This window comes from Mirounga angustirostris, unplaced genomic scaffold (genome assembly GCF_029215605.1).
Source record: "Mirounga angustirostris isolate CCGP_5_RB_7025 unplaced genomic scaffold, mMirAng1.0.hap1 SCAF_2, whole genome shotgun sequence".
NCBI lineage: Eukaryota > Metazoa > Chordata > Mammalia > Carnivora > Phocidae > Mirounga > Mirounga angustirostris.
The window spans coordinates 188,448,504-188,466,208 of record NW_026991710.1 but is presented as its reverse complement, the minus strand read 5'-3'; the positions used below and the strand labels follow the sequence as shown (position 1 = coordinate 188,466,208).

At 43.8% G+C, this 17,705-nt stretch overlaps 1 protein-coding gene across 1 annotated transcript; it reads right to left on the bottom strand.

Moving 5' to 3' along the window:
- Window positions 1-14,425: 14,425 nt before the first annotated feature.
- Window positions 14,426-14,833, bottom strand: LOC123847735 (cytochrome c oxidase subunit 5B, mitochondrial-like). Its single transcript, XM_045879518.3, has one exon. It carries the CDS (start codon window positions 14,831-14,833, stop codon window positions 14,456-14,458), a length of 378 nt encoding a protein of 125 aa, XP_045735474.1. The 3' UTR covers window positions 14,426-14,455.
- Window positions 14,834-17,705: the final 2,872 nt, after the last annotated feature.

Genomic DNA, 17,705 nt, shown 5'->3' with positions numbered 1-17,705 from the left:
ATAGCATGTTTGCTGGATAATATCAATTTACAAAAGCCAATATACACTAATGACAATCAGTTAAGATACCATTCACAATAGTAACAAAAATATTAAGTACCTAGGGAGAAATCTAACAGAGGATGTGCAAGCCCTTTAGAGGCCACATTTTAAAAGATCTTTAGGTTAAAATTTAAAGTTTAAGAACTCTTTAGTACAGTGGGTTTTACCCTTAGCTGCCTGCTATATATATATATATATATATATATATATATATATATATATATGAATCAAATATTGTATTATATTATATTTTATATTATATTATATTATATTATATTATATTATATTATATTATATTATATTATATTATATTATATTATATTATATTATATCTCCCCATTCCGATGTGTAATGTGTAATAGCATTAGGTGATTCTAATGTGTAGCTGGGCTTACAAACCATTACTTCCCGGGGAGAGTAGCATGGGCTGGAGGAAGGGCACACGGGGCTTCCAAGGTACCAGAAATGTTCTATTTTTTCATTTGGGTGACAGATTCATTGGAACTTTGGCCTTTAAATCATACATATGTGTCTTATATACTTTGTTGTATTTACATTTTAGTGTAGCACGATTAAACGCAAGTTTAACAGTGGTTGTGCAAGAGTTTTATTATTTATCATACCATTACCTCCCTAATGCTGTGACACATTAATTTGCTGGTTTTCTTAATCGTGGCAGAAACTTGAAACTGCTTGAAGTCATACTACTACTCATCATATAAAGTGAAGCAACACCAGAAACAAAACACAAATATCCCTGTCTACCAATCTGAATAAACGAACCCATCACTGAATCAGAGGCGCTGGATGACACCTGGATTTGTCAAATTTGTAGAGACAGAAGGTAGAATAGTGGTTAGCAGGTGCTGGGGGGTGATGGGATTATGAAAGGAAGGGGAAGTTCTGTTTAATGGGTATGGGTGTCAGTGAAGGAAGATGAGAAAGTTCTGGAGATGGACTGGTGGTAATGGTTGCACAAGAACGTGAAAGGACTTAACCATATCTTTAAAAACGGTCAAAACGATAAACTTTGTGTTATGTATATTTTATCACAATGAAAAAGAGGGAGGTTTCTGTTTCAAAGTTGAAGTTGGTGCAGAGGAAGACGTTAGTGAAACAACAATTTATGAGGAAGAGCTCACTTCTAAAGAAACAGGATCTCTCACTAAACCCTTAATTGCATTTGCTCCCGCTCAAAAGCTTGGGAAGAATTGATGTTGAAGTGTAAAGCATCCCTTCCACCAAAGTGGTGGAATATCGTGAGGAAAGCACTGTTATCTTGATCTCTGTACCTGAACAAATCTTCTTCTCGTGTTTGTTGTCACACTTTGATGTGTGCCCCCAGCCAGCTAACTCCCCGCGTGGCTGTGTAAACTTCTCGTCTTGCCCTCGACCTCGGGGGTGACCTGGTGTGTTAGTGACTCCTGGCTGAGGTAAATGATACAGCACGGTAATAAAAGCAACAGCTAGATCTTTCGCTTTTATCTACCTCCATCCACTGTGAAGTGTCTCTCCCCCACTCCCTCCTACCAGGTATCAAAAACCCCGATAAAGGGGAAAGAAGTTATCTGAAGCATTGTGTGCCCCCTGTAAGAAATCCAATTATTTACGGTCCCTGGAGACATTTTCTTTTAAGCGTGCTAGTGAGTGACCTAAATGTATGGTTTTCCTCCTACCGTTAACAGAGCTCTTCCTTTATCTCGCATTTAACAATCTTAAATAGTCCTTTCCCTTCTTCAAGATAAAGACAAAAGTTGGTAGAAAACAATTGTGTCCTGTCATGAGGCAGAGAAGGCACAGAGAGTGGAGCCCTGATCTTGAGATTTTGGTTTTTTGCCTTTTTTTTTTTTAATTGTTCCTAGGACGAGAGCTGATTTCATTTTTTAAAGGACAGCTGAGCAGGACCATGATCCAGAGCAGGCCTGCCTTAAGTTCTGCTCTGTCAAGGAAGTGACACAAAAGAATTCAGTCATTAAAACCACTTCCACAGTCTCCTGGAGGAGTGAGAAGGTAGACCCCCAAGCTCCCAGGAGTAAAGTTTCAAATCCCACTTTGGTGGAGGAATCTTTAGGTAGACTTGAAGATGAGTTTCATGTTGTAAGAAGCCTTCCACCTAACCCGACCCTGGGTGCCAGTTACACCAGAGCATTGGAGGGTTCCACACGGGGGGCTCCATGATTGGATCTATGTGAGGGTTTGAATCTCCGCCGTGGGACGTGCTCCCACTACAAGTGTCCCCAAACTGCTTAAGGAATGGAGGTATGTTCATCTCCTTGAAGTGCTTTGCCCTTGCCGTGGGGGAGATAAATCTACATGTGAAGTTCCCAAGGGGGAGTTGAAGAGGGAAAGGTCGGAGTAGGGATCTAGCCACAGACTCTTGTTCCTGCCTTTGGCCTGGGCCTTCTCTGGACTTCATGTTCAGAAAGGGTGAGAAAGAGCAGAAGGAGCCGGGGCTGCTGATCATTCCCACACAATGGGGATGAGATCACCAAGGGCAACAGTGGCGGGTTTGACAGCTACTATGTCCCTCCTCCCCTTGCTTGGTGTTCTCAACTTTTTTTTATCATTATTGCCCCCAGGCGGCGCCTTTTTAGACACTTTTTTCCTAATCGCAGCCCTCCATGAAATTTTAAAAGCACAGGTATACTGGATATCTCTGTGTCCATACTATATGTACATATATGCTTTATCAGGAGAATAAGGTCTCTGCCACTTTCCAAGAACCAATTTTTCCCCCTTGGGGGTAAGATCACCCACGTTGAAATGCATGCCCTCACTCCTTTAGAGAACCAGTTGCGTAGATGCGGCCTGAAGACAGAATGTGCTGTGGGGCATTATGCTGTGGCCTGCCAGGACCTGCCCACCAGCTCCACCCTTTCCTAGAGGGACCAGCTGACAGAATTTAGGAAATCCCCATATTCTCTCAAGGCTCAGTGTCCTCATCCATAAAACGAGGATAATTACCACCTTCAGGGTTTGTAGGAAGAATTAAATGGCAAGACATGTGTTACAGCGGTGAGCGCCCTCTTGTCTTCAGTTCCTATAAAAGTATCATATTCTGTCAAGAATACCATAGTCTGGTTTATGGGGACTAATTTGTGTTCTTTAGTAAGATTTTACTCTCTTTTCTGGAGATACGCTAGACTGAAAACTAATCCGCAAATGAACGTACAATGTGTTTCTGCCACAGCTCATGTGGAAATGTTAACTACTCAGAGTTAGCAAACATAATCACACATCCAGGGAAAATAAAAAGTTATACACGCGCTCACACTTTACAGCTCCCTGAAATTTCTTTGCACTTGAGAAATGGAGTATGTTAATCTCTCGCTTCTCCCTACTTTCCTTCCCCCAGTCAAGTTTCACTAGTCTGTACTTAAGGTTTCTTGGTGAGGAGGCCAACAAAACAGAGTTCCTTCTTTTTTTTTTTATTGTTATGTTAATCCCCATACATTACATCATTAGTTTTAGATGAAGTGTTCCATGATTCATTGTTTGTGCATAACACCCAGTGCTCCATGCAGAACGTGCCCTCCTCAATACCCACCACCAGGCTAACCCATCCTCCCACCCCCCTCCCCTCTAGAACCCTGTCTGTTTTTCAGAGTCCATCGTCTCTCATGGTTCGTCTACCCCTCCGATTTCCCCCGCTTCATTCTTCCCCTCCCGCTACCTTCTTCTTCTTCTTTTTTTTTTCTTAACATATATTGCATTATTTGTTTCAGAGGTACAGATCTGAGATTCAACAGTCTTGCACAATTCACAGCGCTTACCAGAGCACATACCCTCCCCAGTGTCTATCACCCAGTCCCCCCATCCCTCCCACCCCACCCCCCACTCCAACAACACTCAGTTTGTTTCCTGCGATTAAGAATTCCTCATATCAGTGAGATCATATGATACATGTCTTTCTCTGTTTGACTTATTTCACTCAACATAATACCCTCCAGTTCCATCCACGTCGTTGCAAAGGGCAAGATCTCATTCCTTTTGATGGCTGCATAATATTCCATTGTATATATATACCACATCTTCTTTATCCATTCATCTGTCGATGGACATCTTGGCTCTTTCCACAGTTTGGCTATTGTGGACATTGCTGCTATAAACATCGGGGTGCACGTACCCCTTCGGATCCCTACTTTTGTATCTTTGGGGTAAATAACCAGTAGTGCAATTGCTGGATCGTATGGTAGCTCTATTTTCAACTTTTTGAGGAACCTCCATACAGTTTTCCAGAGTGGCTGCACCAGCTTGCATTCCCACCAACAGGGTAGGAGTGTTCCCCTTTCTCCGCATCCCCGCCAACATCTGTCGTTTCCTGACTTGTTAATTTTAGCCATTCTGACTGGTGTGAGGTGGTATCTCATGGAGGTTTTGATTTGGATTTCCCTGATGCCGAGCGATGTTGAGCACTTTTTCATGTATCTGTTGGCCATTTGGATGTCTTCTTTGGAAAAATGTCTGTTCATGTCTTCTGCCCATTTCTTGATTGGATTCTTTGTTCTTTGGGTGTTGAGTTTGATGAGTAACAGAGTTCCTTCTTTCTGAGGTTAGGCTCCACTGGGGACACCACTCAAGAATTTTACGACAAGCAAGCCTCTCAGATGAAGTTTTCAAAGATGGCGGGCTTTCTCTGGTCTGCCCCACTCACCCCGTACTATCCACCTAAGAGTCAGAGTTTTTAAATTGAGCCCATTGGTGGGGATACAACAAGGATGGGGGTGCTTTGGAAGTTTCGTGATGGCAGCAATAGCGCTTAATGGCAGCCTAATTCGGGAAGACAATGAGGCATCTAGAAGGACTTCAAATGATGTGTTTCAAGAGATACTAATCTGCCAGCAAGTACAAAACGTGCTTTAATGCATACTTGAAATTAAGAAAGTCACAGTTGTTTTAAATAACTAAATAGATACCATTAAATGACGTGAAATATCAAAAGCTAATTTGGGTTTCTGGAACCAGAGCCAATGTTTCCTCCACAAGAGTGGGTGGTGAGCGACAAATCTTCCTGAGTTGCATGAGTTGGATGATCACCAGCCATCAGATTTTGGGCATCCCTGGGAACAGTGACTGGTGAGTCAGAGTTTCCAAGGAGAAAACACTCCCCAGAGAGAGAATTCACTATTATGTCCCCCTGCATGTCAGAGGGGGGGACAACAAATACTTATTGGTTTGTGGTTTTGTTTTTGCTTTAGTCTACAGTATGTATAGGTGATGATATGCTGAGGTAACAAATAAATCCTGAAATCTTGGTGACTTAGGGTTTAATTAAGGCTTATTTCTAGCTCACATGAAGTCCACTACGGGCCTGGTGACTCTCCAGAATGGTGTCCTCCTTATCACTGAGTCAGGCCACTAGAAATTGCTGGCTTCCCTCAGGCCACGTGGGGCTTCCAGGAACACTGAGGTAAAGAGTAGAAAACTCCTATTCACTCTTTTTTTTTTTTTAATTTTTTTTTTTTTAAGATTTTTTATTTATTTGCGAGAGAGAGAATGAGAGACAGAGAGCATGAGAGGGAGGAGGGTCAGAGGGAGAAGCAGACTCCCTGCCGAGCAGGGAGCCCGATGCGGGACTCGATCCCGGGACTCCAGGATCATGACCTGAGCCGAAGGCAGTCGCCCAACCAACTGAGCCACCCAGGCGCCCCTTTTTTTTAATTTTTTTTTTAAGATTTTTTTATTTAGAAAACTCCTATTCACTCTTAAAGCCCTTGTCCAGAAGGAACACTCATCCACTTCACTTCTGCCCAGAACTGGTCACCACCTAAGCACACGGGGGCTGAGTGTGCAGGGGCTCACGGGGAGTGTTTGATGAGCAAACGCTCCCTGCCACACACAGGTAGACTTCATCAAACCAACCTTTCAGCCTCATCAGGTGATGGCTTCCTCCTGATTATGCTTCCTGTTGATTTTTTTGCGGGGAGGGAGGCTAACTAGAATTACTTATTAAAGGACTAGAATCTGGGGCACCTGGGTGGCTCAGATGGTTAAGTGTCTGCCTTTGGTGCAGAGGTCCTGGGATCGAGTCCCCCATCGGGCTCCCCGCTCAGCGGGGAAACTGCTTCTCCCTCTGCCTCTCTCCCACTTATGCTCTCTCTCTCAAATAAATAAATAAATAAAATCTTTTAAAAAATCAAATATAGGGCGCCTGGGTGGCTCAGTTGGTTAAGCGACTGCCTTCAGCTCAGGTCATGATCCTGGAGTCCCGGGATCGAGTCCCGCATCGGGCTCCCTGCTCGGCAGGGAGTCTGCTTCTCCCTCTGACCCTCCTCCCTCTCATGCTCTCTGTCTCTCATTCTCTCTCTCTCAAATAAATAAATAAAATCTTTTTTAAAAAATCAAATATAAAGGACTAGAAACCGATTTCCCTCTGGAATGTGTATGCATAGAGAGATTTGCACCCTGCCTGCTTTTGAGCAGTAAAGCTTTGGCACAGTTGGCTTGAGCAGTGGGAGTTATGAGTTCAGCTAGTGTGTAGTCCCCTCTACAGAAGCCACAATTTGAGAAATTTTAAGCTTAAGAGGTCAGTCGGTATTGCTTGATATAATAAATACTCATCAGCTGACAAATTCAACATCTTATTTACCACTGTCCCTTTCCTTCTTCAGAGTATTTCTGGAAGCAAATCGGATTTACTCTCCCAAGACTGTGTTGCTTCCGGTAAAAGCCAATACCCAAACCCAAGGGTTTATCTGGACCGTAGAGACATCTGGGAAGTCAGATAGTGAAAAATGGGACTGTCCCAATTTGTGCAGATGGCTGGTAAGCCTGTGATACCATGGACCATTTTCAGGTATGAGATCAGTCATGATTAAGCCAAGTTATTTTCTTTTATGAACTTTTAATGTTTTTTAGCATCCTTGAAAAGTGCAATACAAATGAAAGAGTGCTCATCAATAGTAGTATATCTCCACAGTCCTACTGTTGTTTGGCCATGGCATTCATTAGGGCAGGCTCCCACAGGGCAGTGTGTCTCAAGGGAATGGAAATTGAATACAAAGTCTTTTATTCTTGTTCTCACTCCAACTCAAGTCTTAGTGCCCGAGCACTCGGCCCGCGCTCCCCCACCCTCACCCACTCACAGCATTTTGCTGGCAAGCCAGAGCGCTCGACCTTCAAGTGGACCGGTGGTCTTCCTCCAAATCCCAGCCAGGGGGCCTCCCTCTTTTAAGAAGAGGCTTAGTCCAAACTAGCCGCTCCTTTCTCCGAGTGCTAGTCAGCACCCTCGTATCGAGTCTGACATACACACTGAGCCCTTCCCCTCTGAACAGCGTGATTGCTTGTCGTTCGGCTGCCTGGATGCGCTTGCCGTTTCTGACCCTTCTCTTCCACACCCAGAACCGAGACAGGCCGGGACAGATGCCGAAGAGACAGGGCTTTCCTCTTCCAAGCGAGTCCTTTGCCCCGCAGCGGGGCTCGGTTCTTGACACGCTGCTTGTTTTCTCACCCTCCTGTGGGCGAGAGACCCCGGTTGCATCCCCTTGCAAGGCCGCCCCTCTCCTGAAGATGGCAGAGTGTGAGCAGCGAAGTGCAGCCGTCGCGGGACCCCGGGGTCCCGCAAACCCCTTTCCCACCCGCAGACCCTGAAATGGAAGGAAATGCTCCACCCGGGGAAGTAAAGTGTGTGCCCCGATGGTGAGGGAAGCAAAAGGGGAAAGGGAAGAGAGTCCAGGGCAAGAGCCAGCCATGAGAACAAAGCCAAGTGAGACCGATGGACGCGGGGCGGGGGTCGCGAGACAGCGAGTGCGGCGCCCTCCCCGGTGCACGCGGGACCCACCGGGCGCTGCGGAGGGAGAGGACCTGTCCCGGGGAGGTGGGGGGCGCCCGGAGGAGGCTGCGCCGCTCTCATGCCTCCCCGGGAATCCCTCCTTCGGTTGTGACTCCCGAGGGCAGGAGACCTCAGGGCTGGCCATTCTGCCTTCTCATCGCACCCACCGAGCTAGTTGCATTTGAAGATACTGATTTCTTTTCCTTTCTTTTCTTTTTTTAAGATTTATTCTCTCTTCCTTTTATTTTTTTTAATTTATTTTTATTTTTTTATTAACATATAATGTATTATTTGTTTCAGGGCTACAGGTCTGTGATTCATCGGTCTACACAATTCACAGCAAGATAAAGGAGATGGATGCCTCTTCCTCGGTGAAGCCTCCCCTGATTTTCCCCTCTCTTAGCTCTCATCCCACTGCATCGTGTTTTTCACTTGTCTGCCTCTCCTCCAGGGGACTGTATCTTGCTCACTGTTAAATTCTCAACACCGCCCCCCTCCACCCCCACCTGGAACCTGGTAGGAAATTAACAAGTCAACTAACAAATGAAAACATTAAACAAATTAACAAATCAATTAACGAATGAAAAGAACAAGTTATTTCACATAAAAACTCAATGCTGGGCGTGATATTCTTCAACCGAGAAGAGAGACTGGAGCCCACTGTGTACGGTTTGTCCCTGTTGAGTGGTGTTTTCAGCCCTCCTGGACACCGTACCATGGAGGAAAGGTGTGGTTGGCACATACAGGTCACTCTGGTTCCTTTCATGACATCTCTGACCACAGTGTTCTTTACTTAATCCTATGAATCCCTTTATTTATGCATTCTTCAAGTCAACATGAATAGCCACTAAGCATGACTGAGTTTTTCAGACCACACATCTATCTCAGGATATTTGTATCGGCTGGAAGGCGTTCCTAGGAAGCTGCTGGAACAGGTGTAGGAGCAGCTCTGAGGGCCAGAGTTCAGGCCAGAGTGACTTCTGCTGTGACTGCTGACAGCCAGGTGGTGAAGGACTCAGGTGCTGGTATACCTGGCAGATAAACGAAATTCAATTCAGATCAGATCTTTAAAATAGTTAAGCGGGGTCCTGTGGATGGCAGTATATTGTGAGAGAGCCTAGGCACTCTGGGATAACCATCATAGAAATGGAAATCAGCATATGGTCCTTTGATTTCCAAGGAAATTTAGAACACTGGTTTATTCACTCCAAGCAAAACCTTCTCTGTGAATGATTTAAGGAGTTCCGCTTCTGGAAATGGAAATCTTAGAACTTTCTTTCATCCTTCGATTCATTTTTCTTTGGTTTTAAGTAATTGACTCAAATTGATCACCTTTAAGAGAAGAAGGATAAGTAAAGAATATGGTACCTAATAGAAGTCTTATCAGCTAGAAACACAATGGAGCGGATCAAGCCAGACAGACCAGATTAAGCCCAGAGAACTATATGCTGAGTGACCAAGTCTCCCAAAATTCCTGCTTAGCAGCTGGGTTATTCCAAATGGCTCAGACCCTCCCCACCCCCGGGTCTGCATTCTCTGGCCTTCATTCTGTGGGTCTTCACTACTGTTCTCCATCAAAGATCACAACCCGGCTATGGTGGGCTGACTATGGCCCACAGACATAATTTCTTTGGCTCGCTCAGCAGTATTGAAAATTTGCATTAGGTGCTAACATTTTTAAAACAGGGAGACCTCACATTTTAAAAAATCTAGATTTCCATCTTCTCTTTAAAAATCAGAAGTTGCAACACTGGGCAACACTATACGGCCACAGTGAGCTCAAATAGGAGTGACTGACCCTTTAATAACATTGGTAACGGTAACAGAGGTGTTACCTAATTGTATCGTAACAGCTTTTATTCTGCGCCATACGCTATCCTAAGTGCTTTGCATATATTGTCATTGAATCCTCACATCAACACTAGGAGTGGGTACTATAATTATCTCCAATTTCTGAATGAGGAAAACAAGGCACAGTGAGGTCAAGTAACTTGCCCATATTCACAGCTTTAAATGGCAGAGGCAAGATTTGAACCAAGCAGGCAGGCTCCAAAGTCTGAACAGTTAAGTCCTAATAAATGTAGTCTCCCAGAAGATGATGGCCAGGAATGGACTATTGTAGGCATATGGATGTCTAGATGTGAAAGTTGTTGCAATTAATGCATAATGATTAAAATTTGTATGGGGTCTAGAGTCAGATTGCCTCCATTTGCATCTGGGCTCACCACTGGGAGAACTTGGCCAACTTGATTAATATCTTTAAGCTTTAGTCCTATCTGTAAAATGCGAAAGTAGTACCGTCCCCATGGATTGATTATACTTTACAGAATTGAGGTACTAAAGTTCTTATCACAGGTAAGTGCTGACACATAGTAAGTGCTTAATTAATGTTCACCATTATTATTATTTTATCTAAGAAGCTCTTATCACTGAGAATTCCATATGTGTTGGACCAACAAAAGTCTTCGGCATGGAACACCTTCTCCAATTTCTAACATTTTGGTAGTTTAAAAGAAATGTTTACAGACAAAAATAATATGTTCCATGTCTAGGAAATAGTGTTGAAGTACTATTTAGCTGGAAAGCATCATTATATAAAATTAAATTAATTTCATTTTTTTTTAAAGATTTTATTTATTTATTTGACACAGAGAGAGAGAAAGCGAGAGAGCACAAGCAGGGGGAACAGCAAGGGAGAGGGAGAACCAGGTTCCCTGCTGAGCAGAGAGCCCGATGCGGGGCTTCATCCCAGGACCCTGGGATCATGACATGAGCTGAAGGCAGACACTTAACCAAGTGAGCCATCCAGGCACCCCAAAATAAAACTAACTTCTTTTTTTCTAAGATTTTATTTATTTATTTGACAGTGAGAGACACACAGCGAGAGAGGAAACACAAGCAGGGGGAGTGGGAGAGGGAGAAGCAGGCTTCCCACCGAGCAGGGAGCCTGATGTGGGGCTCGATCCCAGGACCCTGGGATCATGACCCGAGCCGAAGGCAGACTCTTAATGACTGAGCCACCCAGGCACCCCATAAATCTAACTTCTAACTTCAGTTTCTTTCAGTATTTATTGAGCATCTACTATTTTGTATATCATTGTATCGCTAATATTTTAGCTCACCTCATGGTAGGAATGTGATAAAGATTTGTAAAATGAGTAAAAGATAAAAGTGAAAAGTTGACAAGACTTTTGTTCTTCTAAAAGGTAGGAAACCAGGAAAAAAAAAATTCTGAGAATCACTTCACGTAGAGTAAGCAAGCAAACAAACAAACAAAATGTAATCAAAGAAATTGTTCTTGCTAGGATCAGAATACATTAATACTAATGAAAACAGAACACAGACCCCTTCTGACATATTTTATACTGTTTAAAGATAAACATTTGTGCACTGCAAGCCACCAATGGATTTAAACTCCAGTGAGGACTTTATAAGCCATCTGCTAGTCTCCTAATGAGGCTAGTAACTATCATTGTTTACAGTTAGGCACCAGGGGTCATGGATATTTGTTATAATGAAATCTGCAATGCATCACTGGCAGAATCTAAAAGAGTCTTTCTTCACAAGGGCTAATTACAAATATAATAAAACAACATTAAAAAAAACCTCTTGAAGTCCGCAGAGAAACCTAACTTGGCACAACAAGTATGAACCATAGTACCCGCTCTGTTTTCGTTTTACGAATTCTGATTACAGAAGCCAAATCATATTTAGCTACTAATAATACAAAGCCACCAATGGATCCTTTGCTTCAGATCACTTAATCACGGGATGCTTCATGAACCATCTGGATCCAGAAGCCATTTGTTCTGACCCTCTAGCATAGAGTGTGCAAATGCTTAGGAAGACCCACAGGTTATTTTAGATGTGTGATTTTAATAAGGTGCTACTTGGAAGTTGTGCTCAGACTGAATTTGCTGATTCATTAATTTAGCTGGGGCGGGGGGGAGAGGATGTGAAAAATTGTTTAGGATCACAGAGATAAGGAAACTCATTGGTTGACTGAATTTTTACCTTCCGATTGGCAGTTTTAGCATCCCAGAAATGTTGTCTGAATCATAATTGCTTTAATTTGCATATTGTGGCAGTATTTCCACAGTCCACTGGGGAAAAAATATTGGCCTATTACAATGATTGGTGATATCCCCATGAGTCCATTATGCTCAGCCTCCCAGGCTAGGAAAATACAGAGTCTCAGTATGAAGGGGTTCTTATAAAATGTTTCCTATTGGTAGCACTATCAGCTCCTGAGATGTCAAAAATGAGATAATGCTTTTTATGTCATTTAATAGAATGCCTGTGAATAGTAATGATAAGACTACAAGAGGGGTGCCTGGGTGGCTCAGTCAGTTAGGTGTCTGCCTTCGGCTCAGGTCATGATCCCAGGGTTCTGGGATCGAGTCCCACATCGGGCTCCCTGCTCAGCGGGGAGTTTGCTTCTCCCTCTCCCTCAGCTTCTCCCCCTGCTTGTGCTCTCTCACTCTCTCTCTGTTGAATAAATAAATAAAATCTCTTTTAAAAAGACTACAAGAATAAAAATATCTTATATCTATAGAGTGTTCTTCACATATTCCAAAGCCTTGCAAATAAAAACCAAAACCAAACACAAACAAATAAACAAACAAACAAAAAAAAACACTAAGTCATGCATACATCCCCTTGGGAAAGAATAAAATTTGCCAATACAATTTTTAAAATAAGAGAGAAGTTAGGTTGGATCCTGCACTACCAAATATCAAAACATATTAAGCTTCCGTAGGCTGTATGGTAAATGCTCAATGAACCCAACAGAAAGTAAAGAAAGATCCACATGCAGGGCTGTTATGAATGGAGCCCGTGAAATTGTGCCTAAGATATTTAAGAAAGTCTATATGATAAGTGTGGCATTTGAAATAAGTGGAGAAAATTAAAATTATTTAACCAATAACACTAAAATAATAAGGTAACATTTTGGGGGGTCAGGGGCAGCCTCATATCTATTCATATGCCAAAATAAAGTCCAAGAATTAAGAATTAAATGTAAAAAATGCAACTATGAAAAAAATCTTTTAAAAATGTAGGCAGATACTGATATCATCTCTGGGATGGAAAAGGCAGAAACCACTGAGCCGTGTGGCTTACAGACCACAGGCCATCCCTAGCAGTCCATCAAGCCGCCTGCGGGCGTCTGCAGAGGAAGAGCTATAAACCAATTTTGTTCATAAACATGTCATAAATTTTAAATGTAAGATAAACTAGGGTTTTTGTAGAAATGCTAATAAAGTACTAAAAATATTATGGGTTTAGAGGTTGCACATAAGCTGCAAACTGTGTGGATCATTTCGGAGGGAGCCCCATCCAGTAAATAGGATCTACTACCCTCTGGCTTATGTCCTTCCTAATCATTGACATAGTACCACTTGCTTAATTAAACACGCCTTTTTATGTTTACCCACATGTTGCATTTTAGCTCCATTTCACAAAAGTGGATTAGTGACTCAGAATGGTTTATTGAAGTATAAAAACCATAATGAAATAATAACATACAAACGACAACTCAGAACAACATTGTCCACATAGGGAGTGCACAAGATTCCAGGGCGAACATAGAATGTGAATTTGTGCATGGTGGGACAGGTGAATCTGTGAAGGTCATGATTTCACACAAGCTCTGAGAAAAGGAAAGTGTGCATAAAACTTAGGATCATGAGATCTGAACATTGACTTTTCGTTCCACTAGTAATCCATTCACTCTTTGTCCCTAGTGTGCTATCTGCGTTGAAATTTTGTCACACGATGACACGAAGCCATCAAATCTTTTGTGTCATTTTCAAAGAAGTCAGTGACCTTTCGAGCATCCATACACGGTTTTCTGGAAGAAAAGCAAAGTATTGCTTTCTAAGTATGAAGCTGGTTAGTTTTATGCCTAAAGGCAAAGAAGAGGCAGTGACAGTCCCAGGTGTCAGGGACACAACCATTAAGAAGGGGAACAATTCTTGGCAAAATGCCTCCCTCAGAGGCCACTGGTGGACATCATACCAGATCGATGGCAGACAAAGGGAGAGAGTTATTGCTGCCAGGTCTGTCTGCTGGCAGACATTTCTCTCTTTCCTGCTACACAAGAGCTCTGAGGAACAGAGCACGAATCTGCCCCTGGTAGATGCACGGTCCAACCACGGGAAACACGTTCCTTGTGGCTTTTGATTCTATCTATCTCTGAAAATCCACATGACATAAACTGGTCTTTTCTTGTTTAATTAATGATTTAACCAATTAAATGACAATTTAGCCAGTTTTTGTCCCCTGCTTATCTTATTCATGGGGAACAGTTGCTGGGCAAACAGATGCATTTTGACCTTAGTTAAGTGTTGAATAGTGAAATATGTAAATATCCTCAAATTTGCCAGCACAAAGCGTACATTGTGTGAATAAAATGACAGGGAGTGTACACCACCTTTCCACCCTGGGGTATGCTGGTAATTTAAGGAAAGAAGAGCACACAAGATTTCAAAGTCTTTAGACAATTTCCGTAACTTTGTTAATACCTTGAACCATTTTATAATTTCCAGTGACTCGTTACCAGCAATTTCATACATTTTATGGGAGAAGGAGCCAATGCAATGGGTAGTCTTTATTGGAAAGAAGAAACTTCACAGCACATTTTCAGTAAGTTAGTGCAACTGGGGCCAACTGGTGGGGCACCGGCTTGTAATGGGTTCCACAGCTGGGGCGTCCTTGGGTCTCTCCTTTGTGCAGCCAGAACCAGATGACAGTACTATCGTCCTCTTCACAGATGCAGCCCACCATTCGCTTGTTGGTGGTGGATGGGACTAAATTAGGGTCTTCCTTGGTGCCTGCAGCTGCCTTTGGGGCTAGCACATTGTATGGGTCCAGTCCTTTCCGTGCAGCCATCACGACCTCCCTCTCCAGCCCAGTCGCCTGGTCATCATCAGTAGGAACACTACCTCCAGATGCCATGGAGCACACCCTAAGAGCCTGCGTGGCCAGCGCTCCAACACCGCGAAGTAACCTTGAAGTCATCATGCCTGCAGCAAACAGCAGTACTTCCGGGAGCAGGCTCCGGAAAGAGAGGTGATTTCCGGGGGAGGGCTTTCCCTCCCTCATAGACATGTATTGACTACCACCTCCCAAGTAGAAAATCTCAGTCTTAGGGCTTCAGCTGTGACAAACTCTTGAGTTTGCATCCCACCGAATAGAGAACATAGACCAGCTAAAAAGCTTGGCATAATTTTGGGGTCTTGATTCTATCTTAATATGCGGAACTAGTTGACAAACCTTCAAATACTCGCTGCCATTCCTGAAAACCTGAACTCTAATCAGAATAAACTAGAGCGGGAGCATAGCATAGTTCTGGGGCAAGGAAGTGTGAAAGCATACTCTAGTTCCCATGGCATGAGAACTGGCCCTCCTTCCTGAGACGTAGCGAAAGAATATACGTTCCAGATCAGGAGCTGCACACCATATTCCCAGTCAGAGTGAATCTGCTCTCATAAAGATACCATATCCAGAACAGCAGCTAAAATTGGGGTATCACAGGGGTGCCTGGGTGGCTCAGTTGGTTAAGCGTCTGCCTTTGGCTCAGGTCATGATCCCAGGGTCCTGGGACCAAGCCCCACATTGGGCTCCCTGCTCAGTGGGAAACCTGCTTCTCCCTCTCCCACTCCCCCTGCTTGTGTTCCTGCTCTCGCTATCTCTCTCTGTCAAATAAATAAATAAAATCTTTAAAAAAATAAATAAAATAAAACAAAATTGGGGCATTACATGTTAAGTTCATGATAGTCCACCGTCATCTGCCATGATCCATCCAGGTTTCGCAGGGGTCAACTGGTGAGTTAAATGGGGTTCTAATGAGGACGCCATTTTGAATTGTTTGGTCAGACTTTGAAGTATGTGAGTCCTTGAGAGTGGCACTAATCTCTGCTATCCCTCTGAAATGATATATTTACTATTGTGGTCAGAAGGGGTAGTGAGCTTCCACTTGGTCTTTCCTTCTATGATAGCTCTTATTCCACAGTCAAGGAACTGGCATGAAGATTCTGCCAGCTTCCAAGTGTGATCAACCCAGTTATGGACCCTGGAACCAAGGAAATAACCATTGCACGGTGGGAGGTGGAGGTGAGCAGGTGGGCAGGACACATGGACTCAATGTGAGACAGACTTTATCAAGGACTTTATTTTCTGACACCTACATTTCTCGACTCTAACAGAGAGACCACAGTGACATTTGGCTCCCTGGCTATCAGTGTCGACATCAATGCTGTTCTCAAGAGCTCTGGAAAGACCCGGATATCCCCCTCTTTCTAGTGTATGGTGCCCACATAGATGGCCATAGTTTCCTTTGGAAAGCACAGGGGAATCAGTACCATATAGCCCATGCAGGATATTCTGTATATACAGGGGCTTTCCTGCCAGGGACCTGGCCTCTACTTCAGACAGTGAGCTCTGGGTTGAGAACCAGCTTAGATCTTGAAATTGGGCAAGAGGTTGTAACTTTCCATGGAAAATGGTTGACTCTGGTCTCCAGATCATCTGATCTTGATCTCTTCTTAAAGCTTAAAACTTTACCAAGACTTTGAGTATATTAAGCAAGACCCATTTATCTTGCCCCTGGAAACACCACGTTCTATTAACCACTATAGACTCCCCCACAGACTCTGCCACAGACCCCATTAGAGACTACCCTCTGGGGAACCCTCCACTTCAGCTGTCATTACACACTTACTGCCCTTACACAATCATGCCATCGAGGTCCTGACAATTAAGTTCTGCCTCTGCTGCTGTGGAGATTCCATTACCCTTACTGCACCCAGAGAGAGCAGTTCTGTAACTGCATCTCCTACTGTCAGCCCTGGCCTGCGGAAGGTGCCACCACTGAGTCTGTTAGTGATGCTGGGGCTGGTGCCTCTCACCACTGCACTCCTGACCACCTTCAGAAATGAAGTGGGTTTTCCGGCCCTCAGGCAAGGAACTGTAGCCGAGGCCAAGTAGAACAGAGATGATCTGTGCCCTCCAGGCACTGCTCAAACTACCAAAACAGAACAAATAAATCAATTTGTTGATTTCAGCTACAATATTTTGGGATGGTTTGATACACAGCAATAGATATCCTGAACTGTCCCGTTGTTCCTTCTCCTTCATTATTTCTTGCATTTGTCCCTTCCTCACCATCTCTCTTGCTACTCACTTATTTCAGGTGCTCATCATGTCTGACTGCAACAGATTCTACCTAGTTTCCCATCTTTTGGTTCCTTTCTTCCCCACCCCCCACTTTCCAAAGGCATAGCCCCAATCTATTCTTCAGAGTAATTTTTCTAAAACATAAATCGGCTAGAACGCCTTCAGTGGCTTCGCTCTGCCATCAGAATAAAATCCAGTCTTCTTCCCTGGGTATGTAAGGCCTTCCATGGCTAGGCTTCTGCTCACTCATTCAGGTTTCAAACCCCCTCCCCCTTCACCACACTCTACAGTCACGTTGACCTACTTACATTCCCCCAGATGGGCCATGCATTCCTCAGATTTCCGTGCATTTGAGGACGATCTCTCCACTTAGAATGCCTTAGCTCCACACATGCCGGGCTAAAAACTCCAGGCAGACAACGCTCAGCTCATGCACCACCTCTTTATGAGAGCTTTTTCTCATCTCTAGCACCTTCCCACCTCCATCTTTCTCTTTCTCTTCCTTCTCACGGCCGCCCTAGATGGGGTGACTTCACTGTGTTCCCAGAAAGCCCCCTGCATGCCTCTTTTCAGAGCTTACAACACTCTTGTATCTCTATACTTCTCTTTCTGCCTCCACCCTATTATTATGGGTTCCTCAGTGGTTGGAATAGCCTATCTCTGAATCCCCAAAGCACAGCACATTGTCCAAACAGCACACGTATGTGCAACTCAG

Bases quoted from the DNA above. Each gene is read 5' to 3' on its own strand.
- LOC123847735 (XM_045879518.3), bottom strand. From the start codon at position 14,833: ATGACTTCAAGGTTACTTCGCGGTGTTGGAGCGCTGGCCACGCAGGCT.